General features: G+C 51.6%; 2 protein-coding genes across 2 annotated transcripts; one reads left to right on the top strand and one right to left on the bottom strand.

The window, feature by feature from the left end:
* The first annotated feature begins 973 nt into the window (after positions 1-973).
* NINL (ninein like) lies at positions 974-18,900 on the top strand. Its single transcript, XM_082306173.1, has 15 exons — positions 974-1,029; positions 1,224-1,360; positions 1,444-1,581; positions 1,864-2,002; positions 2,686-2,796; positions 5,720-5,816; positions 6,314-6,456; positions 7,505-7,830; positions 11,847-11,916; positions 13,092-13,343; positions 14,410-14,622; positions 15,458-15,574; positions 15,669-15,903; positions 16,395-16,601; positions 18,739-18,900. The coding sequence occupies exons 2-13, from the start codon at positions 1,293-1,295 to the stop codon at positions 15,855-15,857; spliced, it is 1,863 nt and encodes a 620-aa protein (XP_082162299.1). The 5' UTR covers positions 974-1,029; positions 1,224-1,292; the 3' UTR covers positions 15,858-15,903; positions 16,395-16,601; positions 18,739-18,900.
* GINS1 (GINS complex subunit 1) lies at positions 18,134-21,203 on the bottom strand (the record flags this gene model as incomplete). The annotated part of the gene is made up of 7 exons (XM_082306174.1): positions 18,134-18,441; positions 18,718-18,792; positions 19,687-19,803; positions 20,332-20,422; positions 20,816-20,911; positions 20,981-21,045; positions 21,129-21,203. 7 exons carry the CDS (start codon positions 21,201-21,203, stop codon positions 18,373-18,375), a joined length of 588 nt encoding a protein of 195 aa, XP_082162300.1. The 3' UTR covers positions 18,134-18,372.
* Between the last annotated feature and the right edge of the window lie 6,488 nt (positions 21,204-27,691).

Genomic DNA, 27,691 nt, shown 5'->3' with positions numbered 1-27,691 from the left:
TGACTCAGGTTGTCCCCTTTTTAGTGCACGGAGCAAGCTTCATCCACATTTTATTTGTCTGATGTAAAATACTTCTTTCTCCTTAGTGCTTTTCATTCCAAGGACTGGCAAGGCATTTGCAAATGCTTTTGAAGTAACTGCCCTTTAATGCACTAAGGTAGAAATGAATAGCTGATTACCGTGACAGCTCCATCCAGGATTCTGAGCAAAACAGCTCCCTCAAAAAAAAAGAAAAAGAAAAAGAAGAATTGTTTCAGGTTCTTTTGGCTTAAGACTTTGAGGTAACAGTTCTCTGAGGACAGGCTTCCTCCAAACCTGGTATGAAATTGGTGCTCTTGGAGGTGTTACCAGTTCTGTATCAGCTTTCTGGGTTCTGCTTTTTGGTTCAGCTTGGTTGAATCTCATTTACCTTTGAAGCTCATCTCAACCCAATTTTAGCTTCTAGATCAAACAAAATGTTGGCTGGCGGTCCCCATATGACAGTTTTCACAAAACCCTCTCATGCTGTATAACTTTCCATGTTGGTCTTTCTGTGGATACTGAGTTTTCATGGGTTAGTAGGGAGACCAAAGTGCATGGTCTGTGCCTGTCATCCCAGTCCTTGTGGCTGCCTTAAGGTCAGCTCAGGACATCTCCCTCCTGGCAGCTTGGGGTTGTTTTTAGAACGTTCTCCAATATTGATGGGATCCCTGGAGTTTCCTTTCAGTATCCAAAGCCATCAGTTTTTCTCTGCCAATTTTGCCCCAGTGACTTATCTCCGTTGCTTTTTTCCTCAGTGTCAAAGGAGAGTGCACAGGGAAGCAGTCCGTCCTTCTGGCCAAGCTGCGTGGGCCCACATCTCTTCTTCAGCATCGGCAACAGCACTAGATTTGCCAAGCCTGAACTTGTCATTGCCATCTGAGCCCTGGGAGAACCTAGAGGAGATCCTCAAGGTCTCTGGTGCTGCCTTGTCCGGTGGTGGTGGGTGAAGTGAGCCGTGAGGTCTTTCAGCAAGCAGCCATCCAGGGTGGAAGAAGCACTTGCAGTCAGGTTCATGATGGGCTGGCAGGGTTTGGCCACCCCAGGGCTGGGGAGAATCTGGGGTGGATGTGGTCTAAGCCTATCTGTGAGATGGGGGCGGATCTCTGAAAGACTGGAGGGTGGTCAGATGGTGTAACAACAGAAGTTCTATTAGCACTGTTAGAAGAGGGAGAAAGTGACTTCAGTCTGTGCTGTCCTTGCAGAGGCTGTGTAGCAGCACAGAAGAGCAGGTGAGCCTGGCAGAGCTGCCTGCAGCTTTGGACAGCACACTCATGGTCCCCAGGGGCGGGCTTCAGCATGGAGCCATCACCTCCTACGGATACAAACTGCAGTGCCTCAGGTAAGTGTGCTGCTCCCTGTGAGAAGGGCCCTTCTGTGGGGTGCATGAGATGTCTCGTAATGCACTGCTCGCTGTGCCTGCAGGATCCAGGTGAGGCAGATCGCCAGGGAGAGGGACAAGGCGAGGCTGGACGTGCAGGAAGTGGAGAGACGCTGCCTGCAGCTTGGCAGGGAGTTGGACGAGCAGTACATCACTCTCGAGCACACCCAGAGCAAGCTCAAGTAGGAGAGGTTCTTTTGGTTGGGAGGGAAAATGGTTTTCCTATGGGTGCCCACAGCGTCTCCCTCCCGTCCCAGTCTCCCTTTATGAATCTCCCACTTGTTTTGCCATTGTCTCAGTGGCAGAGAAGTCCCTGAAGACACCTCCCCCCTGCTACAGTCCCAGCATCCCTCCAGTCAAGCTCTCCTCTCCTGCTTTGTGCATGGTGAGAGGGGGTGTCTGGACCTCGTGGCCATCTGAGAACATGCTCTGGGTGCCCCAACCATGTTGCTTTTTTTCCCTAGGGACGTTCAGGCAGAAATAGAGGCAAAAGAGCTGCTTTTGCAGCAAGCAATGAATGACCAAGCGAAGCTGAAGGCTGATACACAGTTCCTCCAGGGCAAAGAGGCCAGCCTGCAAGGGAGACTGAACTGCATGATGAAGGTAAGTAAAACTGCCCTGGGTGAAACATCTTCACTTCTTCAGAGGAGGCAAAGCAGAGGTGGTAACAAGGAGGGATGGTTTGTGTTGCTCTTGCTGGGAAGGACAGGAGTTTTATGCAGAAAAATCATCAGCCACATCCATACTATTTAGTTAAATACAGAGCTTGTTCCCTTGCCATGACATTATTAAACCTCCACGTTGTCTGTTGCGAATGGTTTGGCCCTTGGTAACACCTGAACACCTAGTGGCTGCAGCTAAAATTGTGCCAGGGACCATGCCAAAAGCAGAGACGATGGTGTCTGCATGCCTGGGATTTTCCCAGGGCTGTTCAGTGTAGAAGTAGAGATGGAGATAGCTCAGGACTTGCTGCCTTTGTTGGCTGTGAAGGGAAACCGTAGTTTTGTGAAACAGAGGCCGAGATGAGCCTGTGGGGCTGTCTAGCTCTTATTCTGAAAAACCCAGTCCTACGTCTGTCCTTTGGAGAGATGAGCCAAACCCCAGCCCACATGGTGTCTATCAGCAGCATGCTGTCCAAAGCAGGGTCTCCTGTGAGCTATGCTGTGTTCAGCATGCTGATGTGCCAGTTGTTTTACAGCTTCATGCTGAAGGCCCGTGGCCGATGAACCTGTCTTGCGATGTGAGGACCCACAACATCAAGAGAATCTTCTCCCTTTTGTCTGCAGGAGAACACGCAGCTGCAAAACAAAGTCACGGAGATGGCTGAGAAACTGGCGGCCTCCGAGAAGCTGGTGTTGGAGCTGCAGAAAGAACTCAACTGCGTTGTGAAGGACAAGGTAGCCTTTCTTTCTCTGTTGTGGTTAAATAAGAACTTTTCAGGAACTCGTCAAAAGGTTGACCCTTTTGTATGAAATCTTGTGTATTTTGGGTCAGTTGTTATGGTCTCCCGCTCTTCGAACTCTCCTGCATGTTAATGACAACCTGGAAAGAAAAAATATTGGCTTTTGATTTAGACCTTTTGAAGTTTGAAAAGAAAGGTGGAGGAAAGTTTGCAATTGTAGAAAATTTTACAAATCTGCAGTCTTCAAGTGGGAACTTTAGAGTTTGGTTTCCAGAAAAGAAAAGCTTTCTTTTTCACAAGTATTGAAGTAAAGGGTTAGTTTTAGTGTCTTCCACTCCAGTGAGGCACCTGGTAAAAAGGATCTGGGGAAAGAAATGAGTCTGTGGTCTTGTTAGCCAGTTTGGTAAAGCTAGCCTGCCTGTGGTTTGGTGTCTCTCACACATGAAGAAAAATGTTTTTCCTCCTCTTTCTGCATCTGACCCATCCCACAGGTGTCAATAGGAACCCTTCCATTGAATCTATGGGTGTAGCACCATTACTCCAGTGATTTAGTAGAGCTTTTGCCTCTCCATTTGGAGAGGTGATAATTTCCTTGATGAGAAGTGTTTCCCTGTGCTTGTGCAGCTGGGCCAGGTGGAGCCCCACAGCCCAGAGCTCCCGAACCAGAGCGAGTGCTTTGCAGAGATTGTCCTGGAGTACGAGCGGCAGTGCCAGGTACGGGTGGGCAGCTCTCCAGCCATGCTGTCATGAAAATACAGCTCTCATTGGCACATGTGTTGGGCACTTTGGCCTGGGGGAGAGGAGGGAGTCAGCCCTGATCAGAGTGCAGAGGGGGGATCCCTCTTGCCTTGCTCAGTCCTTTGGCAGGAGGCAGGACACAGCTGTGCCCTCAGTAAGGCAGCCTGTCTCCTTGCTCCTGCAGCCCTCCATGGGCTGGTTCCCTTGCTGGGATACTGGCAGGGGGAGTAGGGGTGGGTTGCAAATTCCTCCCTTCCTGCCACCCTGTAGCCACAGACCATTTTGTTTGGGAACCATGTAGGTCTGTGTATAAGGACAGAACACATTGGGTTCTGTTGCATTTCTTCTTGAACACAAGGAGAAAGCTGTTCTCCTTCTTTGGAAAGCATGTTACCAGCCAAATTCTTCTATCTTTTTGTTTTTTCCTTCCTCCTTCTTGCCCCACTTTAACAACCTCGACAAAACTTGTTGCTGCGGGACTCTGCTAGAGAGTCAAGGTGAGCCTGTCCAGGTACCTGGTGTGTGTGTGGTCCAGGCATTGGTGCTGTATGTGTTGTACCTCCTGCAGGGTGCTGTGCTCCTGCCCAGAGCTTTGGGCTCTCGGGGACATGAGCACAGCCTCCGTTGCCCTTCTCTCAATTTTAAGTGACTTATATATATTGCATGTTGTGAGTTGCTGGGTGCTCTGTGCCTTGGCTTCTGAGTGCTTCCTGTGCTTATTGCATTGCCCATTTGCTTCCAAGTGCTATGTATCACTGCGGAATACCACTGAGTAGAGGCGGTGACTTACCAGATCCCCCCATCAGGGGCTGAAATCTGCATTTTCATAAAGGCGTTTCACGGATGCAGGAGACAGCCCCTCTTGAAGCTGTTAATTAAAGGCAAACATGCTGGAGCACTATCCAGCGCAGCATTGCTCCAGGTGGCACCAGAGGGTTGAAGATGCTTGGTACTGCAATTTTTCCTCCCATTGAGCCGCCCCAGCGTTGCCTATGAGAATGCTGATGGATAGAGAGGTTCAGCCTTCAGGCTTCATCTGCCCCTGTAAAGGCACCCACTTGAGTTTATCCTTTACCCTTGTTGAATGCTGTCAGCCCCCTCCTCCTCCTCTGCTCTCTTATTTAGAATGGGGATTAAACAAACTGGGTTTGCATTTGTCTAGATCTGCTCAATAATATTTATTAATTGGGATCTTTGGAAGTATCCTAGTTCATAGTCTCTTGCAGCCCATCAGTTTCTTGGGTGGCAGCATATGGGATATAATTTGATGTCTGCTCAAAGTGTACAGTACAGAGGGAGGCAGGATGCCTTGTACGCTGTTGCTTCCAGTATGGGATGGAGGGTGTGAAGTGAAACAAGCAGATGCCCAGCTCCAGACACCCTCATGAAAGTGGCTTGTTGCACTGGTGTGGTGGCTTATAGTGTGGTGTTCAGCCATGGGACTCCTTGCTGCAGGCTAATGTTGGCACTGAGATGGGATAAACTCCTGTTCTGGCCTCTGAGGGTGTCTCTGTGATAAGCAGGCAGCAGGACCTGCCTCATGCTCTGCTTCCCATGGGATCAGCACCTTCTCGCCTCACTTTATTCTGTCTGCAACCTAGAAATGTTCCCTTCCAGAGCCCTGTGGGACTTGCTTCACTGGAAATCCTGCTGTTGCTTTGTCTGTGTACAGTAGTGCTTGTTGGCTAGCCCAGTTGCTCACAAGAGCGTCTTGAGGATGTAAACGCAAACCTCTGGGCTGTGTGAGGGATCGTACTGAGATCATGGTGTTTCTTGTGTGTTGGTCAATAGTAATGGTTTTATTTAGGTCAGGAGGGGTCTCAAGAGGTCCAACCCTCCGAGGTGTCTGCAGAAGCCCCTGGTATTGTGTGCTTTTGCATGTGGGGGCAGTTGCTTGTGGCTCTTCGTGCTTTACAGTGTCTAATGATGGTTCTTGAAATAATGGTCGCAGTAATCTGGGCTTGTAGTTCTTCTCTGGCTCTTCCAAAATCTCTCGTCTCTGCCTGTTTGAGACAGAAGAAAATCCCCCTGCTTTATTCTCTGACTGTGGTGGTGAGGGGGCTCTGCTCTTCGTGCTGCAAGAGACCCTGAGTATAAATGGCTGCTGGGACCTGTGGGTGCTTGGCCCCCCACAGCCCTGGGGAGCTTCATAGCCATATCATGACCAGTCTCTGCTTCAGGTGCTGTGGGACCAGAATGGAGTGCTGCGGAGGGAGCTGGAAAGGCTGCGTCTCCAGCTACAGGAGAGCAGAGCTGAGAGAGGGCTGCCAGCAGGAGGTAAAATGCAGGAGGGTTCGGTGCCTCTCCATCTTCTCAGCAAGAACAAGGTTCCCTCTGGATTGGAGTTTTCATGGGAGTGTGGGGCGGCTTGTTGTGCTTGAGCTGCTGCTGCCAGTTCTGGCACTGGGCAGCCATGGGAGGGAAGAAGGGGGTGATGGTACTGAGGAGGAGGGAGATGGAGGGAAGGAGGCTCTTCCAACTCGAGAGCTGGTGATGGTGACCTGTGGACTAGGCAGCTGGGAGTCAACAGGCAGATTTTCACTGTTGAGGATGTTGAGGAAACACAATATAATAAAGAGGAAGTAGCCCCAGACTGTGGGTTGGGAGGTTCAGGTTGTGGATTAGGAAAAAACTTCTGGCCCAGAGGGATGATGCAGCCCTGGGACTCGTTGCCAGATAGATGGGGGTTCTCCATCTTTTGGGGTTGTATGGACTTGACTCAATGAAACTGCAGCCATCCTGATCAGGACAGCCAGGCCTGTGCTATCTTGTAGGGCTGTCCTCACAGGGCTTCTCTCTGCCACTGTGCCACTCTCCCAGCCCTCTGGTTCCCACTTCTGCGTGCACAGAGACGTCACTCTCAATGGAACAGCTCCAAGAGCAGCTGCGGGACCTGAAGGTGCATCTGGAAACCAAGGTGAGGAGGGCGGGGGAAGATGTCCTGACCTCTTGGCACAACTGCTTGCTAAGCACCCTGCTACAGCATGGCTGATGGGGCGTCTGCTGCAGAATGGTTGCTGGAGAGTTCAGGCTGGAGAGGAGGGTGGTACCTCGTCTCTCTGCTGGGGTTATTGCATGTGCTTCCCCAGCCCATCGTAGCTGCGAGGAAGGTTTGGAGCCCTCACTGGCTGGGGAAGGCTTTGTGGAAATCTCTGTCACCTTGCAAAATGTTTGTGTGGGTCTTGCTTCTTATGGGGAACCAGAGATCAACTCTACTCAGTGTTGCTGTCGCAGTAAAACCAGTGACAGGACCAAGAAGAGAAGCAGCCAGGTGTCTCCTGAGGGTGTAGGGGGGTATCAGAGCCCTGTCTCCCTGGGCTTGCAGCACACTTTTAACCTGCTTGCCCTAAGGTGACAGCGTGAGCCCAGCCCTCCCTTTAGACAGCAGTGAGTGCTCATGTGAGAGGCCTCAGTTTCCACCTTTACTTCTCCTTTTGCTGCTGAACTGAGAGGTCAGGGATGCTTGCTGGGTTTCCGTTGCAGCGCTGCAAGAGTAAATCCTAAACTGCCACACAGGTGACGAATGGTTCAAGGAGCACAAAGCTGCTTGCAGATCTTCTGCCTGCTTCACAGTCCTGCCTTTGTTGTCATCAAATCCTGGAGTTTCTAGCGTTTACAGGGGAGCCATGGGGAGCAGCAGCTACTCACCACCACGTCTTGGACAAGGGACCACTCTGTGGGGTGGAGGAAGGATATGAGGAGCAGTGGCGGATGATGCCCTGGTCTCTCTCTTCTCCTCTCTAGGGTCCCTCGCAAACAAGTAGAAAGGGGAGACCTGTGCTGCTTGCTGAGAAGAGCTGGCACCCACTGATATCTGCTTGTTAGGGGCTGCTGTGTGAGACTTGTTATTGCCCTAAGTTCAGTAGGGACCAGACCAATAGATCTATCTGAGTCAGAGCTATTGGAAGAAAGGGGAGTTCTTGGGAGCATGGTGCTAATACCCAAATCCTGTCTCCTCCCAACAGATAAATTATTACGAGGAAGAAATCAAGTTAATGAGGAAAAAGATTGAGAGATCGAGGAAGGACAGTGAGGAAAGCTTCAAGGCTGAGATGTGCAAGATGGAAGACCAGAAAAGAGACCTGGAAGAAACAGTTGCAAAGTACTGGGCTGTAATTGATAGCCTGAAAGAGCAAAAATGTGTGCAGCACCTGGAGCTGGAGGAGAGGTTTGAGATGGAGCAGGCCAGGGTGGGACAGCAGCACACTGAAGACATTTACCATCCAGGGCAGCAGCTGGACCAGGAGGGAGAAGAGCTGAGGATGCAGCGCAGGAACAGAGAGAGCCTGAGGTCTGGCACCATTCTCTTTCTGGGGCTAAGTGGGGGACTAGGGGTGCATCCCTTGCTCGTACCAGAGTAGGTTGGGGTGATTTCTCACGGGGCTGGAGAGCTGCTTTAATTTGGAAGAAAATCTGGGCAATATTACAGGGCTGCAGCTGTTAGAAGTGAGATGTCTAAACTCCCCTTACATGAGTGCTTTTATTTCAAGACTTTGCATTTCCCCACATGTTCTACAAGCTTGTGTCAGAGGCAGTGCCCAGCAAAGACTGTATCTCAAAACAGTGAGAGAAATAAGGGAGCTTTCATCAGTGTTTTCTTATTATCTCTCTTTTTCTTAGTCCTTCAGCAAACCTGCCTCTACTTGCTAGATCATCACAACCTGCTGTCTTAAAAGCAGCAAAAAATGGCTTAAATTTCTCTATATAGCCAAAACAGACTGGCTTCTGGGAGAGTAAGGTTGTCACCAAATGGCTGTTCATCCTCCCTTCCTGTGCTTGTGGTGCCAGTTCTGCAACTTCCCCGGGGGCCGGAATGGCCTTGCAGAGGAGACGGGAGAGGAATTGGACAGGAAACTGTTGCCTGTCCATGCCTGCCCCCTCCTGCTTCCCAGCACACCCCACCACTGCCCCCAGGCTTTCCTTCTGCCTCTTCCCTGCTGTGCCTCCCTTCGCTGCCACTTGTCAGGAGCAGAGTCCCGTTTGGCAATACACAAGTGGAGGATTTTGCTAGGTCATTATCGCTGTTTTGGGGCTGAGGAGCTGAGATACAGGGTCGGTGTGGGAGAAAGGAGGTGACTTGGCTGAAGTCTGTGGCAGACCAGGGGCACAAACCCAAATAACAGGAATACAAGGCATTTGAGCTGTGTTAGTGCCATCTCTGGTGAATGGTAGAGGGACTGGCTGCAGTGGGGAGCTTTCAGAGTTGTTGGAAAACATCTGATGGATGAGTCTTTGAGAAGTGCAAAATGGTGTGGGAACTTTCTGTAATGTTTAAGTAATTGCATTAACTTTGCAACCTAAAGAAAACTTTGCATTGCCTCTCCAGCAAAAGTATGTTCTGAGGCTGGCTGAGCTTTTCAAGCTGTGTTACCAAATCCAGGTCAGCAAGATGGTTTTTATCTTTAAGAAAGATGCAGAATTAAGAGCTGTCATGGAGTGAATGCCAGCGTGAGGAGAGCTGTAAGGCTTTGTTGCAGCAACATGGGTGTGAGAGGAGGTGATTTCCCAATGATAAAGGCTCCAAGGGGAGACTTTCAAGAGCAGTGTGCCCAGGAGAGGCAGCAGTGGAAGTGGAAGGAAAAGGACATGGTCTCTCTGTGGAAGAGGCAGCTAAAGTTGGAAGAGAAGGTTAATGAAGAACAAGTCAAGATGTGTGAGATACTGACTGTTGAGAAGAAAAAGATAAAAAAAGCACCAGGATGAAATGGGAATAATGCCAAGATCATGGGGCTGAGGGCTCTGGTGTGGGAAGGGACAGGGTGTCTGGAGAGCTGCCCTCTGGGGGGAAAGGAGCAGGTCCCCAAGACTCAGGTGAGCAGGTAGACCAAAATCTCCTGTTGCAACCTCAGCACCGAAGGAACAGAGAAGAAATGAAAAATTGTGTGATGGATGGATCAGTGCAGACGTCTGTTGCAGCGAATGGCCTGCTCAATCTAGAAGCTGGAGCCAAAGCTGAAAGCATTTGTCAAGGAGAAATGAAACCTTGATGGACAAGGGGATGTGCCTGGGAAGGAGGCAGAGTGAGTAAAGTTAAATGGTTTGCCTTCACACAGCAGACACAGCAGCATGTCAGGACATAGACAGACTTGATCTGGAGGGCAAGAAGAGGGGGAAAAAAAGCCCTGGAAGAGGGTGGCACAGCAGCATAGGAGGAAACGTGACATTCAGGCTGTTCAAAATGGAGCTGTGGAGGGAAAGGAACAGGGTGAAACTGGAGCTGATGCAGCTAAAAATGTTGTGCACGGGCTGGAAAATGAACCCAGAGCTCAAGAGGGTGGCAGGTTTGAGCACAAAGGCAGTTTGCAGAACTAACACAGTGCTGCTGCTGCTGCAAAAAAGCAGATGCCTTGTGAAACACAAGACTGCTTAAGTACATGATGGTCCAAGACACTCTAACAGCAGCTACGTTCTCTCTTGACATTCTAAGAGCTGTGTTCTTTCTTGACACTCTATAACAGCAGCTATGTTCCGTCTTGCTGTTCCCCGCATGTCTTTTACTAACTGTGGGAGTGTGGTCAGAGAGCTGGGATGTGCTCACGTGGCTGTGGCTGACCACGCACTCATCTCCTCTGCTTTGTACAGCTGTACGTGGGTGTTGGAGATGCCACAGGAAGCACAGCATGTGAATCCTGATGTAAAACTGACTCAGAAAGCTGCTGCTGTGAGGAGCATCCTGCCAAGCAGGGGGAGCAAACGCCACGCAGCCCATGCGTTAGTCCTCTTGCTTGCTTGCTTGCTTGGAGAAGAGAGGAAGAACTTCCCCCCTCAGCTACTCTGCCTCCCACATGCAGTGCCATAAACTGCAATGCTGTCCTCCCTGGCAGGATGGACAGTCCATTCTCCTGCACCCTCCCCTGAGGAATTTGGGTCCTGTGTGGACCTGGGGTTTAGCAGTAGCTATTGGATAGGACTGTCTGTTTAATACAGGACTAAGCTTCCTTCCCACAAGTGCTAGTATTCACGGCCTCATGGGAGACTGGGAGTACCAGTAGGAGTGGAAGGATAATGAGGCAGAGAGGCAGCCTTGGATTTGGGGTCATAGCTGTTGTGTCACTGTAAAATCACAGAGGCCTCACAAGGAAGCTGACTTCTCCAGACATGGCTCTACTGCAGTTGAGGGATTGGGCTCACCACATGGTTACCCTTTAATGAAGTCTCAGTGTGTCTTGATAAGCCAAATCACTTTGTTTCCACTCCTTGGCAGGCCTGGAAAATAATTTCAGCCAGCTGGAAGCCACACAAGTTCAGGGTCTGATGCTATTTGTCCTTATTCCCCTTTATTTCCCTTCCCTTGAAGACCTACTCCTTCTCTACCAATGTCTCTTGATTGTCCCCATGTTTTGTGTGAGTTATTGGATGGTTGTTTCTCAGATTTCTTTAGTTCTTGCTGTCCTTGCAAACCAAATGGGAATAGAGCAGGGAGCCAGCGTAGGATGCCAAGAGCAAACTGGGCTTTTGCATGGTTTTCTCACTCTGCTGTCTCTCCCTGCAGAGGAGAGCTGTGCCGGCTGCTGGAGGAGAACAGCTTGCTGAAAAGTCAACTTGGGAGACTCCAGCAAGAGCTGAGGCTAGCAAAGGAGAAGGGCAGTGAACACGATGAGTAAGATAGGAGCCAGCTGTGGGACGCTGGCAAATGGGTGGATAGCTAATGCTTGTAAAAGGAACAGCTACTCAGGTGCATTTACCAGATTTCAGCTGGCTCAACCTGCCTTTTGTTTTCTCATTTCTGAGCAAGCCAGCACTCTCACACCCTTCGCTCCACGCAAAACCCACCAGTGCTGGGATGGGCTTGCCCAGCCAAAGGCTTGGGCAGGCCAGAGCACAGGGTCTGGAGCCAGGTTTGGGGAAGGCTGTGGGGATGGATCTGCTGAGGGAGGAAAGGATGGGCTTCTTTGCTACACAAACCTTTTGGCCTGCTGCTGCCTTAGGAAGCTTGCGACAGGTGCTGGGGTCACCCACTGAGCCATAAATCCAAGGAGAGCCAGGTTTCTGGTGCAGATGGTCCCAAGAGTCTGCTAAGCTGGCTCTCCCACTGTTCTTTATCCCCTGATTTTTAGGTCTCTGACAATGTTGCAGGACTTTGGATGTCCCTAGCTGTCTGCCCTGGGCTGGGAAGAGTCACCTGTTGGGACAGAGACACCTGACCCACTCCTGAATCAATTCAGGACCATATCTGTTTTGGCCTGGCTTTGCTTCCTGTTGCAGGCCAAAACCAGATGTGTGGCTCCCCAAAACAGGGCCCTTCCTTGGGGGGCTGTGGTTTGCTGCTCTCTGGCCTGAAGCTGATCATATCCCTCTCCCCGACAGGAAACGCGTGAGCGAGTTGGGCAGAGAGAAGGTGGAGGAGCTGGCTGAAATGGCAGAATTAACAGCATCGGTAAGAAGCCATTAATGTTAACTGACAGGCTCTTTGCTGAAGGATTTAGGAGGACAAAAGCTGCCTGTGCTTATAGAGGAGAACAGGAATGTTTGTTTCGAACATTCAAACCCAGTCTTGCTTTGAAGAACCAGCTTCATTTTATAGCTTGTCAGGTAGGGAAAATTTGTGTGACAAAAGCCAGTGAAGGTCTTACAGAAAGGAAGGTGTTACTACAAAATCTCTAATGAGATTGACTTTAGCTACTTGCATTCTTCCTCCCAGAGATTTTTCTGACACCCAGTCTCAAACCCACATGCTCACGAGCCCTGGGATATGCATGTACACAAGGTCTGGCCAGGATTGCTTGTGTGCAACATGCACGAGGGTTGCGGGCTCTTAGTTCCTCACCCTGTTCCTGGGATTCCTCATGACTGGGAACCACAACCTGTTTTTTGGACATGTCTTTTGTACTCTTCAGGGCCATCAGCCGCAGCAGGGTGGCCTTTGCTGCCCTTGCTGGCTTCAGGTTCCATTAACCTTCAGCCACAAAGCTCATTGTCTGCTTTTCCTCCTTTGGAGTAAAGCTGTGTTGGTTGCCCATTTTTCTGGGAGGCTAGCAGAGGAATGGGATGTGAGGTGTGTTGCCGCCCTGCTGTTAGATGCAGGCTGACACATGTTATCTGTGCTGTGGTCTGGTCAGAGCACGGGCCAGAAACTGCACCTTGCTCAGCATTACTGCTGGGGACGGTGTCCTAAGAGCAACGTCTGGGGGATGGTTCCCTTTAGTGTCGATGCAGGCTGCTCTTGTAGTCCTTACTCTGCTCTTTCCTCTCGTACTTTCACATGTGCACATGGACACGTTTCCATTCATACTGTTTTCTTAGCAATCTTAATATTTCTGTTACACATCTGTACAGTCTCCCCCCCCACTTTCCCTAGTGACCTCTTCCAGGGCTATCACCTGTGCGGGTTTTCTTACCCGGGAATGCTGTGCTTGAACTCGGCTGCTGGGCTTTGGTCAGGCTGGGAAATGAGGGCGCTTGTCCTGAGTGCCCACAAGGCCCTGCAGCAGCAGCGGTGTTCCTGGGTGGGAGCCCAGTGGGGACAGCGTGGGACAGGTTAAGTCTGTATTGCCTCTCTTCCCACCCCAAGCCTCTGTGCATGAATTATTTTTTTTTCTCAACCTTTTCCAGAGTGAGAAGAGCAAGGGGGAAGTCTCCCACCTGAATGTCAAGATGCGTCAGCTGGGCCTTGAAGTCACTGAGCACAAGGCTGGCCATGGTGCTGGCCCTGGCGCTGTCCAGCTGTGGAGTCAGAGGCTTGTGGAGGCTGAGTGGCTGCAAGGAGCAGATACGGCCGCAAGGCTGGAGCACCACCAGCAGCATGCAGCATGTCGGATGGAGACGGAGCTGCTGCGACAGCAGCTCAAGGCCTCACAGGAGAAGGTGGGTGTCATTCAGTTGGTGGCAGGGTGGCAGGCTGCTGAATGCTCCTTGTGATGTTGGTATTGCCCTGCTCGGGGCTGTATTGGACACCTTCCCCAGGCAGAAAAGACTGTCCTATTCCTCTTTATGGGGGACAAAGGACTCGCCCTCCCCCTCAGATATGTCTGAAGCCAGTTCAGGTGGAGCTTGGGACAGGTCCTTGCTTACAGCTGCCCCTGCGGTGTCCCCTCTGTCCTTGTCCTGTGCAGGCTGGCTGAGCAGAGGAGATGGAGGCTGAGTGGAGGTGGCTCACACAGGAGTGCTAGGAGCTGTGGTTCCCCATGGCTCAGCTGACAACGGAGCTAGAAGAGTGGCAGGATCGGGTAGGGGCTGGGCAGGGATGACAGGGGCTAGGCAGGCCATGTCTGAGGGGAGGGCAACGAGGTGATCAGAGCAGGGGAACAAAGACCACTAGGATAGAGGAAAGCCGATGTGAGAAACCAAGTGTGTTAATATCCCTCTCCTGCTTTCCACCCTGGGGTCAGGCTCAGGGACTGGCTTTCCAGAGTTACAGCTTGCTCATGCCAGCCACCCCTAGGTAGCCCTAGGGCAAAGCTGGACCAGACCTGCTTCCCAGTACGAGGTCTGCCCTTCGTTGGTGGCAGGAAGCAGAGGACATGTACAGGCAAGGACTGAAGCCAGGCTTGCCTGGGATGTATCTAAGAACAAACCCAGGTGCACAGACCCCTCTGCCTCCTGCCATTGCAGCCCTTGGTGCTAGAACTCCCTCCCAGAGGATCCCTCCAGCAACTCCTGCTCCTTGCTGCTCAGCAAGAGGAGCATCTCTCAGCAAGGGGTCCCTGTTTCTCCCCCTGCAGCTCTCAGTGCTCTCTATCCCTGGCTTTGTAGGCTGTCCAGCAAGCACCACTCCCATGGTCCTGCTGCTCTGCTGTGGCCATGCTGGCGTGAGAGCTGAGGCAGCGGCTGAGGGTGCTTCCTAACCTCTCCCCTCACCTGCAGCACACCCTGGGCTTGTCCCATTGCTGGCACAAAGCTGTAACCAGCTATCGGCCTTTCGGTGTTACAGCTCTTAGAAGCCAAAGCAAGCCTGAGCCTGGCCCAGACTCGGCATGCTCTGCAGTTGCAGCAGGCTAAGGCCCAGATGAACAACATGGTGCCAAAGAAACAGTTTGAGCAGCTGCAAACCAGCCTGAGAGAGGAAGAGTGCAAGGCTCAGCAGCTCCAGGAAAACCTCCACCGGCAGGCTGAACAGGCATGCAGGCAGCTGGTCAGGACCCAGGTAAGCAGGGAATTGTGGGAACTCAGTCAAGGGTGCCAGGGAGGGAGCACTGCCAGCCTGGAAAGCAGCTGTGGTTGAAGCCACCAGAGGTTTGGGTAGAAGATGCTATGTATCAAGAGCCCATGTGGAAAATGCACTCGATCTTCAAATTCAGCTGCAATTTTCATTCCTCATGAACCCAGCCACTGCCCTGCACTCAAACAGGAGCCCTCCCCACTCTAATCCATGTACCCCAGACCAGATACCTTGTGCGTAGAGGAGGAGGAGTTAACCAGGGAGACACCCTATGTTGGCTCAGGCTGGGGAAAGAAAGCTTGGGCCCTCTACGTGGAGATGTAGCCTGCACAGAGTGGGGTGGTTTTATCTCTAGGGCACTGGGCAAAAAGATACTGGGTTTTTGTGAGTTTGTCCTTTGTTTCAGGACACTGTGAATCAATTGAACTAACCTGGGCAAAGATGGAGCAAAATATAACCTAAGGAGTTAAAATGAGCAGACACAAAAACTGCGTCCAAGGAAACTATGTCTCTCCCTGGGCTTTTCTGGACGTGGCTGAGAGAGAGGAGGCCATTGGCTTGTTTTTATAGAAAACATTGCTGGGAAATCTGTGCCTCGTCTTAAAACTGGTTGGTGCTGACCTAGGGAAGGTTGTACTGCTCTAGACACTTGTCCCACTGCTCTTTGCATCCTGCACCACCTCCACTGATCCCCCCACACTCTCCTTCAGGGAGCGTGAAGGTCTGTGAGCGGCGCCCTGGGGAAATGCATGGTCCAGGATTGCCAGGGGCCAGGTGAGTGCTGGGACAACCCGACATTAGGCTTTGTTGCCTGCTGCAGGAGGAACATGAGCGTCTGCTGCAGGCAGCTGCAGAGCAGGCAGAGGGGCTGGAGCACAATCTGAGGAGTGCCGAAGCTGTGCTGGCAGAGAGGGCGGCTCAGCTCAAAGACGCCCAGGTGAGTGCAAGGGCGGGTTAGTGCTGCATGTCCCTGCCTGGCTGGGACCCCTGCGTGGGGATGCTGAACCTTAAGCCTCCTGTCCCTGCTGTAGGCCCAACTCTCCAGGAACAAACTGCTGATCGAAGACCTCCGTGAGGAGAACAGGGGGTTTGCAATGGCCCTGCAGGCAGCTGAGCTGAAGCAGAAGAGCACTGAGGAGAAGAACCAGCTGTTGGAGGAGCAAACCTCAGCTCTGAAGCAACTCATTGGAAAAATCACACCAGCATCACTGAGTGGGTGATGGGGCACCTGCTGCAGCAGCCCTGCCCCTGGCTGGCGTTTGTCAGGTGCGGAAGGGGAGGTGTGGCTGGGTTGGGAAATCGGCTTTGTCCTCCCTTGTCTTGCCAGGATTTTCCTGGGTAGAAAGTAGAAAATGGAGAAACCAGACAGCGTCCTTTAAGGAGATTGGTCCTGTGGATAGCTGAGTTTTCCTACTCAAAGCACTAGCTTTGGTGCCTTTCTCAGCGGCAGTGTGCTGTTGTAAGTCAGGTCTGTCTCAGGGCAGCCATCCCACAGGAGCTGCCTCTACTCTGGCAGTGCGTTTGGTGGTGCTGCGGATGCTCCCTCTCTGTGGAAGGTTGCTGGTGGAGCCATGCTGTTATGGCTGGAAAGCCAGGGCAGGAGGGCTTGCAGGTTCCTGCATCTGGCTCACTCTGAGCAGGAAAGCTGTGTTGTGGCATTAAAATGATTGCAATATTACAGCACCTCCTGCCATCTCCTGTCTGCTCTGTATTTCAGTAGCCTCCCCCAACTGTTGCTGAACTTTTATTCCCTACAGCTCCTCTTGGGCTCTAGGAGACTCTGGCCCTCCTAAAGCCTGAGCCTAGGATCCAAGCCAACCTATTGCCGGATTGTTGCCTCTGTGGTGAGCAGGACAGAGGGGCTGAGCGAAGGGCCTTCTTGCAATTTGAGCCTCCAAGGTTTGGGGCAGGGTTGGTGACCCCTACTCAGCACTGCGCTTCTTCAAAGGAGACCAGGAGACATGGTAAGTGAACTGCGTCATCTTGCCTTCCTCGTTGCCCTTCACACACTGGCAGTGAGTACTGCTCTTGCCAAAATAAGTTGTCTAAAAGGCCACAAAGACAAGCATTCACATCAGCAAATAATACCAAATTTATTGATCTGCCCAGGGTGTTACCCTGTGCATGGAGGATGCATTGTCACAGTGCCCTGCCTTGCTCTGTACAGAGCAGAGGGTATTTACATGGGGGCTGTGGTTGCCACTGGCTGTGAAAGGACTCCTAGGATTTTGGGGGCTGTGGAGACTACTGTACCAGAGAGACTAGACAAGTCTGGATCAGGGTAACAAAGCAGAGGCTGGACAAAGTCAATACAAAGAAGAGGGCTTAAAAATAGCTCAAGCTGTTGTTCAAGAACAAAAGGGGATAAATTGGCTGTGAGCTAAAACTCAGCCACTGCCTTTAAATCCCAGCCTGCCAGGGCAGAGGGGTTCCCTGGCCCTGGACAGTGCCAGGTGATGGCTGGAGGCTGTGACTGAGGAGGCCTCCTTGGTCTAGGCCTGCTTTTTCTGCCCTGGTGGACAACAGCTGAGTCTCCTTTCTTTGCCTTGGGGGCAGCCCTGATTACAAGGGCCGTGAGGGAAGCTGGGCTGCTGTGGGGAGGGAAGCCCCACAGAGGGTGTTGGCTAGCTCAGGGAGGTTCCTTGGCTGGGTCTGGGAGAGCAATGCAGTAACACCCCGGGCATTTATCCTGTTCCTGTATTCTTCCCTAAGTATTTGCTTTTTGGCTCCTGTCAGAGATGGGGGCTAGGCAAACCTCTAGTCTTACCTAGGGCTTATGTTTTTGGAAGTGTTCTCTCTCAGCCACTACTCAAGAGCTAGCAGGTCCATTAGGAAAACCAGACAGGGAGAGCAGCTCTTCAGCCTTGCTCTGGTTTTACGCTAACTGGAATCCTTAAAACCCTCTGCTCCCTTTCCCACCCCTACTCCAAATAGTCCCTAGGCACTGCCAGACCAGTGCTCTGGGGAAGGAGACTCTTCATAGAGGGACAGTGGCACAGCCCAAGCATGCTGGGAGAAACCTTGGCCAGGCCCATGACCCAGACTGCAGTGCTTTCACTCAGCACCTTAAGAAACTACATTTATAGGACTCTGCTGGGAGACAAGGCTTCATGTCTAATCCTAGAAAGAAGCTCATGCAGCCTTATCTGACACTGGGAGGAGCAGCTCCACTGAGACACCTAAATAACCAGTTGAGCATCGCCCTGCAGGGTCAAGATGGGTTGGGCCAGAGAGCCAGGTCAGAGTGTTTAAGAAACACAACATTAACTCTTGAAAAACACTAAACTGAAGGGTGAAGCAATTCTTTATTTTGCAACCATGGAGTTCTCTGGGCTTCCGGAGCCCAGCTGATTGGCCTCTCACTCCCATATGCACAGTGTGAACAAAGAACTGCTCCAAACAAAAATGCATTCACAAAACCTGCTTGTAGCTGTGGGGCTTGGATAACACCCCCTTCCCACTCCCCCCCACCAACACCACCCCCCACTATGCCAGATTCCCAGGATCACTACATTACCAGTATGCACCCTTTGGTCATGAAGAACTGGCCAACATGGTTTGCATACTTTATAAACTGAGGGCTGATCTTCATGTCAGGTATCAAAGGCCGTTAAGAGGAGTGGCAGGGTGTCCACTGCAGAAATGCTGAGGTGTTTGAAGTCCTGCACACACCAGAGTTCAGTCCCCGTTGTGGGCAGGCCACCAAGCAAGGGTTGTCCCTCCTGTCCTGCATGTTTATGACAGAATGTGCTCGAGGACTCCTTGTCTGATTAACTGCTCGCATTTCCAGCGGGGTAAAAAGTGCTGCACAGAAACACAAACTTTCCTTGAATCCCAGGCAGACTGGATTTGTCGCTGCACACAACCAGCTCTGTTTGTTGTGCTCTGTGCCCACTGCATTGTGGTACCAGATCAGGCAGAGCTGGACCGCAGTCCTGGGCCATGCAGACAGCTTGCAGCACATGCAAGCAGCCGTGTGTGCAGGAACTGTGGCATACTGCGAAGCTGGGATAAGCAGGGGGATGTCATGGGAGTGAAAGGGAAGGAAGAGAACAGACTACACTCTCTTGTCACGGGTACCTGGCTATTCTTCTTCAACAGGACGGTGGTACCATCATCAATCTCAAATTCTCCATAGTCTCTTAAACACCGCACCTGCAAAGTGGAAACGCAACTCTCGGATCATCAGATCTCCCACAGAAAACGCTAGACAGCACTGCTGACAACACGTGCCCCAGAACTGAAAGTATGGACACATTACTACCCGCCTGCTGGAGCCTCAATATAGAGCAGATCTGGAAATGCAGAACTGGACTGATCCCATGGTCTCTGGACTCTGCCTGATGACTCTACTCTTCCTGCCTCTACCTGGAGCAAGAAGCACCAGTGAGCAGCCCAGCCCAGCCCTCTATAGACTAGAGGAAGAGCAGCACAACAGACAGGGTCTGGGGAACAGCAGCAGCATTTCCAGGAGAACCTCCCCACACACATACCAGAAAACGCCAATCTGTTAACAGTGAAACTGTCTTAAGGAGCAGGTTGATTGTCACTACGTGTTCTTTTGAAGAGAACATCAGAGCAGAGCACTTCAGCTACTGACTCTGATTTCTCACATGCTCTTGCTTTGTCATATCAATTGTGTAAAATGATTTATAGTTTCATCTATCCATTTAAAATAACAACAAAGAAAACTAGTTAACAATCCTTAACATGGGAACAAGGTTTCTAGTTGATCTGAGAGTTGGTTAAGTTTCTGCAAAATGCTGCAAAAACTTCTCACTGGGATTCAGACCACTCACCCCACCACACCAGTTCCCTGTGGACTAGAAATGCCGTCTTTCCACATACTTTGAGCCCTCAGTAGAAGAGGGAGTAAAACGCTGACAGGCAGAGTGTAAATGGTAAAATGTAGAAGCTTGTGGAAGCTTTGGTGCCCTCAAAGGCTTTGCTCAATGACCTTCTGACTTGGGATGGGGGTGAAATTCTCTAAAAAAAGATGGTTGGGCAAAATGTTTGTTCACAGACAGAAACCACCAATCTTGCACTTACTTCGATGTAGAGGCTTTTAGGAGGTTTTATGTCCTGTGTAAGGTCCAGCCCCTCCTCTCCACCTACTGACCTCATGTAGGTAGCCAGAGACTTTTTGTACCGATTGAACCACTCCACCTGTGGACATGAACAGCAATCCCTCAGGCAAAGCCAAACAGCTCATGCTGAAAGATGAGTCCCTGATGAGTGAGATCTAGTTTATTTGTGCTGTCAGAACACTGTTCCCAAGCACATTCACGCCAGCCAAAGGTGAACACAAGCTCTTCTAAAGGGAAAAATTGCCCCAGCAGCAGAGCAATCTGGAGTCAGGGTAGGACACATGCTGCTAACGTTAGCAGCTCTGTGCATTGGTCTAGAGGTGGCATTTGAGAGCAGCGTGTGAAGACTTCGTTCTGCTGGCTGCGAGTCTGATCTAGTGAAGACCACCTGATCCTTAAAAGTGCCAAGCATCACCTGCACTCAGTATCCATTTGAGATTGTACCCATAGACAATGAATAAACAAATCGGTATTTGCAGAAAGGCACATAAGTGTCAGTTTATAGCAAGGGAAGAGAAGTCTACCCTATTTTGACTCTACTAAATAGATAATCGATCAGGAGGAATAAGGGGAAAGAGGGGAAGAGTTTAAGATGAGGCTGACTCACTTCCTCAGCTGACATGTGAAACTGGATGGTGTTTGGCAGGACACTGCCATACTCCCACCGTAGCGCTCTGATCCGCAGCAACCGGTCGTACCTGGGGGAAGAAACAAGGGGCGAAACCAGCATCTTTGCTGAGGTGAGTGCTGGCAATATCCCCCGGCAACACCGGTGCCCCAGTCTGCCCTCAAAGCAGAGGGCAAAAACTTGGGTCATCCCACCCGCTTTCCTTTAGAGGATGTGGTTTTCGGCCTATCCAGTAATTAAAACTTTTCAAGAGCACGAGGAAGCAGGGCCTTCTCTTTGTGCTGGCGGTACCGGCACTGCGCACAGGCAGGCCGCCCCGCAGCTGCCCTGCTCCTGCGCCTCGAGAGTCCCAGCGCCTGGGGACCCCGTCTTTAGGGGGCTGCGCCCCTGTGCCGGCGGGATGAACCGGCGCTCGCCGCCCCCGCCGGGCCGCGGCAGCGCCCCGCCTCCCCCCCGCACTCACAGGTAGGCCAGGACGCAGCGCTGGTTGCGGAGCAGGCAGCAGTGCCGAAAGCGGATGAGGAAAATCAGGTCCGTCCGTCCCGACTTCGCTTCGGACCTGGCGGAGGAGGAGCCGCGTTACAGAGCTGCGGGGCGGCGGGGGGGCACCGCAGGACGCGGCACTCACACGTCCGCCTGGTTCCGCTCGTACAGCGCCCGCATCTCCTCCAGAGCCTGCCGCAGCCCCTCCGCCTGCAACACGGGACACGGTCAGGGGGAGCGGGCCGCCGCCGGGCCCCGTCCCGCCGCCCGCGGCCCCGGCCGGCCCCGCTCACACGGAAGGGCGGTAGGTGCCCGCCGCCGGCGCGGTGCAGCTCCCGCACCAGCCCCACCGCCCGCTCCCCCGCCATGCCGCCGCGCCGCGCGCGCGGGAAACGCGGCCGCTCCGCAGCCAATGGCGGCCGGGGGCGGGGCCACGCGACGCACGGGGGCGGGGCCGCCGGCGGGGCCCCACCCGCCGCCATTACGTGCACCGAGTTGCGCCGGGTCTCGGCGCCGCGGCTGCCGCAGCGGGTGCGGGGGGGTTTCCCGCAGCTGAGGGCCGCGGGCCCGGGCGGCGGAGCCAGAGCAGCCCCCCGCCCCCGGCCGGGGGAGGCCGCGGCGGGGGCTGACCTCTGCCCGGCCCAGCGCCTTACACCAGTGACCCCCGCGGTCCTGGGCCGTCCCCCAGCACCCCTGTCCCGGGCAGGCACAGACAGTTTTAGGGTCATGCTGAGAGCCCCCGAGTGCATAAGGCAAAAATTAGCAGTTTCACCCCGCACTTAAAAAAAAAGGGGGGGGGGAGCCTGTAGCAAAACTGCTTTCACCGTTCCTATTTTTGCTATTCTCTGGGGTGCTGCACGGAGCAGTCTCTGCCAGCCTCCTCCTGTACTACCCCAGCACTCCCTTTCGCCAGCAGCATCCTTCAAACCTGAAGCATGCCAAAACTAAAGGGAGGAAAAGAAAAAAATGTGAGGTGCGTTCCTGGATGGGACAGGAGATTTTTTAGCACTCGAAGCCCTGGAAAGGGAATCAATAACCCAGGACCACAGCGTGTCCCGCTCCAGGAATTTACTTCCCTGACCGTGTGTTTCTATGGTTACTAGACATAAAAAATGACCGGCATTTCATACAGCTCAGTTAAGCAGCAATGGTCAAAAACTGGAGGATGCCATTTATGCCGCTTATGTTTAGGACAATGTGGCACCTGTACAACTGAGAAGGGACTGTGGCTGGCTCTGGCAAGAGTGTTTTAATGCCCTCAACAACTGTTTTATTTGGCGTTTTAGGCACGCAGGGAAAATGCCCAGAAGTACTCCGGTCAGCTGAGAGGCGGAGATGGGCTTCTGGGGGTCTGTTCCCCAAACAGACCTGTTTCTTGGCCGCACGGTGCTGCAGCCAAGAGGCACGGCGGTTGTGTCTGGGGGGGAGAAGCAGGGTGACACGGCGGGGCCAGTGAACCCCGCTGCTGGGGGTATCGGGTCACCTCTTGTCCTTGTGTCGCCACTGAAACAGATTTGTGCCTACCTTGTACTGCTGCCTTCGACAGCGCGGCATGTTTTCCAGAGGATCTGACCTGTAGGTGGTATACTGGTGTCTAGGTGGGGAGCACAGTGCTGTTAGCCAGCCGTGGAGTAACGCGATCCCATGGCTGTAAACCAAAGATAGAAAAAAACCCATGTGCTGCTTCAGCAGACGCTGTTGGAGGGGGGATTTTGCACAAGGCAGTGTCAGGACAGGATGTTGGTCTTCAGAGACGTGCTGCAGCCGTGGGGTTAATGAATGGACAAGATGCAGTTTTATGGCTGGGGTGTCATGCAGGAGGGCAGACGGCATGGTCTGGGGGTGCCTTGTGTAAGGAGAAAAAGCACCTTGGAGCCGGGATTACTAAACAGCATCTCTCCCCCCTCTGCTCCTGGCTGTCTGGCTGTCGCAGGGACATCTACCCTCTCCCTCCCCAACCAACCCGCGGCACAGCAGAGGTGTGGGGCCTGAAGAAGCCGCTGTAAAGCGCCTGGTCCCCAGAGGGCTGTCACTACAGAAGCATCACGCGTGGTTTGTCATTAATCATTGTGTTCTGCAGTGATAATGGCCCATCTGAGCCAGAAAAGATAATAGCAATAAACATACGTCCCTAATTCCAATTGTAGCTGCTGAAAATTGGTTGTTGTATCTTGCCGAGGGATAGAAATGTAACTGAGCCTTGATTGAAAAATTCAGGGGAAGCTGCCTTATCTTACTCCTTTGCCAGATTAAAAAAGCCTCATACACAAAAATAGACAAAATGAATGAAGAATTTACAAACACCTATATTTTGTGATAGGAAATGTGATAAAATTAGGAAAACAGCTGAAGACACGGATTTATACAACTCTGACTATTTCAGGCAATGAGGGGTTTACATATCACAGTTTAACAAGATAAAAGGTCTCCCACAAAATACATAGATGACAGACATCTCATCTGAATTTGACATAACACAGCATCAAGTACACATGTAATGTGATGAACAGTGCCAGGTCATTCCCCAGTTAGGTAACATACAACCTTTTGAATAAGGCAATTCAAATATAACTCTTAATTCAAATCACAACATACCCAGGCAGCATGCAGGGAAAAGTAATTTATTTTGTACATTGGAATGACACAACTTGCAACATGTTTCCATTTTATGTAGTTAGAGCAACAGGATATAAACCATTCAAATAATATATATATATATATATATCAAGTCAACAGTTGTCTTTACTGGAATAGAGATTATCTGTTTTTGGTAAAAATAAAACTATTTGAATTCACTAATTAACAAAATGCACAGTGATCAGGAACCCAATTCTTCTCCCAATTGTCTTCTCAGGCTCGCTCGCATTTCCCTGTGATGCAGCAGCTGCGTAACCCCAGATACAGAGAGCTCATTGCACGGAGGAACAAATATTCACCGGCACGTGGTTCCCACGGCTGCAGACCGTGCCGCGTGCTTTACCGTGCAGTTGCACGACACCCGCACCTGATGGATGGCGGTGCTCCCATCACACCCGTACGTACCTCATGGCTTGAAAACTGCATTTCACGTCTCCATTTCTGGGCACCTGTCCAATAAAGCATTTATTTACACACGTGCCTGACCTTCGGTGAGTCAAAAGTTGAATTGCACGTGGAAGCCCGTTCACTGGAACAGGGCCCTCATTTCTTTATTACCAATTAATTCCTCTGGATCTTTATGACCAAGAAATTTAAGAAACTGTGAATCTGCTCAGAAACAAAAGAAAAAAAACCTGAGCCAAAAACCTCTGATATGGTGGAGCCTAATGGATGTGGCTGAGGAGGTATTTCCACTGCAACAGACTTGGGGATCACAAAAGATAATGAAGGCTTTTCCTAGCATTAAAAGTTCTTTCAAGAGGAAGAAATGAAGAAGGGAAATAAGATTTTTCCCTATTAAAAAAAAAAAGATTTGTAATTTCTGAACAAACTAATCTGGGCAGCTTCTCCCTGGTAAAGGGCCATACATCCCTCTGTTTAACAGCATACCTGCAGGGACTGATCCTCTTGCTAAGGTATCGCATCCCGTGGTGGCTCGGTCTCTCCTAGCCCTGTCCCCATGCGGGGAAGGGGACAGATCCAGGCATCAGTGGGATTACTTCTGCGGCTGGGTCGGGGCTGCTGCAGGTGCTGGGTGTGTTGTGGGAATGGCTTTGGAGGGGGCCAGACCTTGTCAGGCTGAAGACCCGTAAAGTCCTGAGCAAGGGTTACCCATGTGCCACAGGGCCTATTAAGGGCTAATAAAGGTATCGTGCTTATAAATAGTGAGGAGGCAGAAGTGACCCGCAAGGGGGTCCAAATGCCCCGAGCCTGCAAATGGGTGGTCGAGACATTTCTCTCCTTGACATGAGCTACACAGCAGCAGCAGCAGCAGCAGCCACAGCCACAGCCGAGACCTTCCTGCTAGAGAACTGTCTGGGCTTCAAAACACATCTGTCCATGAGAGGAACTACAGGAGAAACCGGATTGTCAGAGTGATTGTTACTGAATCCCGTTTATCGCCATTATAAAGTTGTCTCATGCCTCCCTACTACTCTATTTGCTGCTCTGGTAAAAAAATCATTGGCATATTTCTTTGCCCTTAAAGATACAAAAAAGCAAATCTTCAAAAGATAGCGGGGAGAAAGGTGCTTTCACAATGACATTCAGAGCAAAAAGAGAGAAAATGACATTTTACAGATCATTAGAGAGCTATCTTTGGCAGAATATTTCAAATAAATTATTTTTACAAATATTTTCTGCAGTCATATATTTATTTTGAATAGTTCACTTTCAGCTATAGGGTTACTGATTCACTACTCTCTATTGATAGGAAAACACCACAAATATAAAAATATATGAGCTCAGCACAATTTTTAGGCTACCACAACTGTCTCCAATGATTTCAAAAGTTGTAGATCGATACCACAGAAAATATGAAACAGATTTTCTAACAGCGTGTGTCAGGTTAGAAGATCACAGCTCGTTGCTGTTGTAAAACTCGCTGGGGAGGGCGGCTGGCGCCGTTGCACGAAATTAGCATGGAAATGAGTCGGAGGAGCCAGATGCTCAGAGCCAGTCTCTGCCGCTGCCGGACATCCCCCCGCAGGGAATTGTCTCTCTCTGACCATAAGGCTTAGAGATGTCGCGCTGGGTGGTGGCCAAAGGGTTTCCACCCTGGGTAGGAGAGGAGGGAAGCGGGTGGGCAATGCCGGGCTCACTGCGCTGAGAGTTTCTGACAAACAAAGCCGTACCCAGTCCTGTGCTTTACCTCCAGGAAGGAGATCAAGCGCGGCTGCTTTCGCTGCAGAGTCGCCTCCTTTCACCTTCGCATGGGGAAGAGCACCCGGGGAGCCGCAAGCTTCGCCCTTGCACCGTGGCCAGATCCTGCCCCAGGCTTTGGCCAGGACCCCAGCGGTGGTGATTCTGCTGGGGACCCCGAGCCTGAGCCGTGGTGACCCAAGGAGGGGGCTCACCTGATCCCAACCTCCCCTCCCAGCATGTGCCACTGAGTCCACTGAGCATTTAGCTTTAAATATTTTGCTTTGTTTATACAGCATGTACAGAATATACAGCATCAGATAATTATTTCCCAGTAGACTACAAGTGTCTCCCAAGATGACCTCTTTTATCAACAAATATATATAAATCGACGGTAATAAAAGAGTCGTACCAACAAATATTATGGCTTTTCAAATAGTGTAGCTGCATTGTGCCATTGAACTTATGAGAGAGACAGAGAGATCGGGAGTCTTCAGCTGCTGAGCCCAGGGGCGACCCTCAGCTTTGACCCACTGGCGCAGGGGCTTTGCGTTGCCAGGGCAGTGCTGGCTCACAGCACCATGGCGGAAAGAAGGTGGGGTTGAATTTATGACCCATACTCTGGTTTCCATCTCCAGGCAAGCCAGTTCTTCTTCAACCTCTCCTTTCAGCCCTGCTTTGGAAAAATTTGGCTCTGCCCAGCTGGGGTCTGCCTGACCCATCCCTGGCGGGGGGCCAGGTGGTGCGTCGGGCTGTTGGAGATCTCTCGCTCTCTCTCGGTCAGGGTTTGCACGAGACATCTGTCTGCTGTAGAGCGCCCTGTGGCTGTGAGGGGGAGGACACACAGGATGAGGGGTGACACTGGACGTGGGGGGTGACCATGATGGGTGGCTGGGCTCACTGGTGCTTCGGGTGCATCATGAAGGCTGGGCGCAGCCTCCTCCCTGCCTGCCTCCCCTGTGCTGCTCCTGGGGCAATGGGGAGCTCCCCTCGGGCTGCTGAGCATGGGGACAGTGGCTGCTGTCAGAGGAGAGCAGAAAAGCATGAGCCATCATTTTTGCACATCATTGATGTGCTCCAGCACATCAAAAATACCACAGGACACCCTTGCCTCGGCAGTGCCGTCCCCAGCCACTGCCCTGGCAGAGGGTGCCTGTGAGGTGGGTTACCTGTGCCCCAGCACCGCACGCCTGCTGTGCCTTACGGGATGCATCTAGCCACTAGCCGTTCCCCTCCCTTTTTAGGACCAGTGGGCCATTTTGAGCTCTTTCTCTCCTGTGCCCTGCTGTTACTGGGGGCCCTGGGCTGTCTCACCCATGGGGAGCATCCAGCATCCCTGGGACAGGCTGCACAGGCAGCTGCCAGCTCCCTGTCTGCGTGTCCCTCCATTCCTGAGTGGGACAGTCGAAGAAGCTGCTGATTTGAATTATATCTCTGCCAAGACAGATGCATTTCTGTGTTCTCTCATAGCAACAGCCTGTTTTCTACTCTAGAAAGAGGACCAGTTCCTTTCCCCATGTTTCAAGTGTACAGAAATGGCTTCTGAAGAACTGAAGTGGTCACTCAAGCATTGAGATCACTTAATTACAGTAGAAAATTAGTAATGGTTCTAAATTACTGCTACTGTCAGTTTTTGACTAATTCCCATCTCATTTCCCTCTTCTGCAGGCCTATCTGGCTGAAATCAAGGCTGATGCTGACATGAACAAGCATGGTCAGCCCAGGCCTCTCCTTTGGCTCTGCCTGCAGGATGCTGAGCCACGAGCGGCTCTGCCCACTGTGGCAGTGATGCGGAGAGCAGCGTGGACAGAGTCCCATGGGGAACCTGCTGCCTTTGAGATGTGTGAGCTTTCCTGGCAACAGCTTTGCTCCCTGGCAGTCTGACTGCTTCTTGCTGGGAATATCCCGTTGGCTTGTTTGTTGGGGTGGGGCGGAGGTAGCGTGTGGTGTCCTCTTGCTTGATTAACAGTGATGTTCACACCTGGTGAGCACCAGGTGTACCAGAGACCTCTCCAGATATCCTAGGGACAGTGGTAGGTATAAAGGTGCCCATCACTGCTGAGTGGTTTTCAGGAAG

This window comes from Platalea leucorodia (genome assembly GCF_965183815.1).
Source record: "Platalea leucorodia genome assembly, chromosome: 3".
Classification (NCBI taxonomy): Eukaryota; Metazoa; Chordata; class Aves; order Pelecaniformes; family Threskiornithidae; genus Platalea; species Platalea leucorodia.
This window is presented reverse-complemented; position numbering and strand designations above follow the sequence as displayed.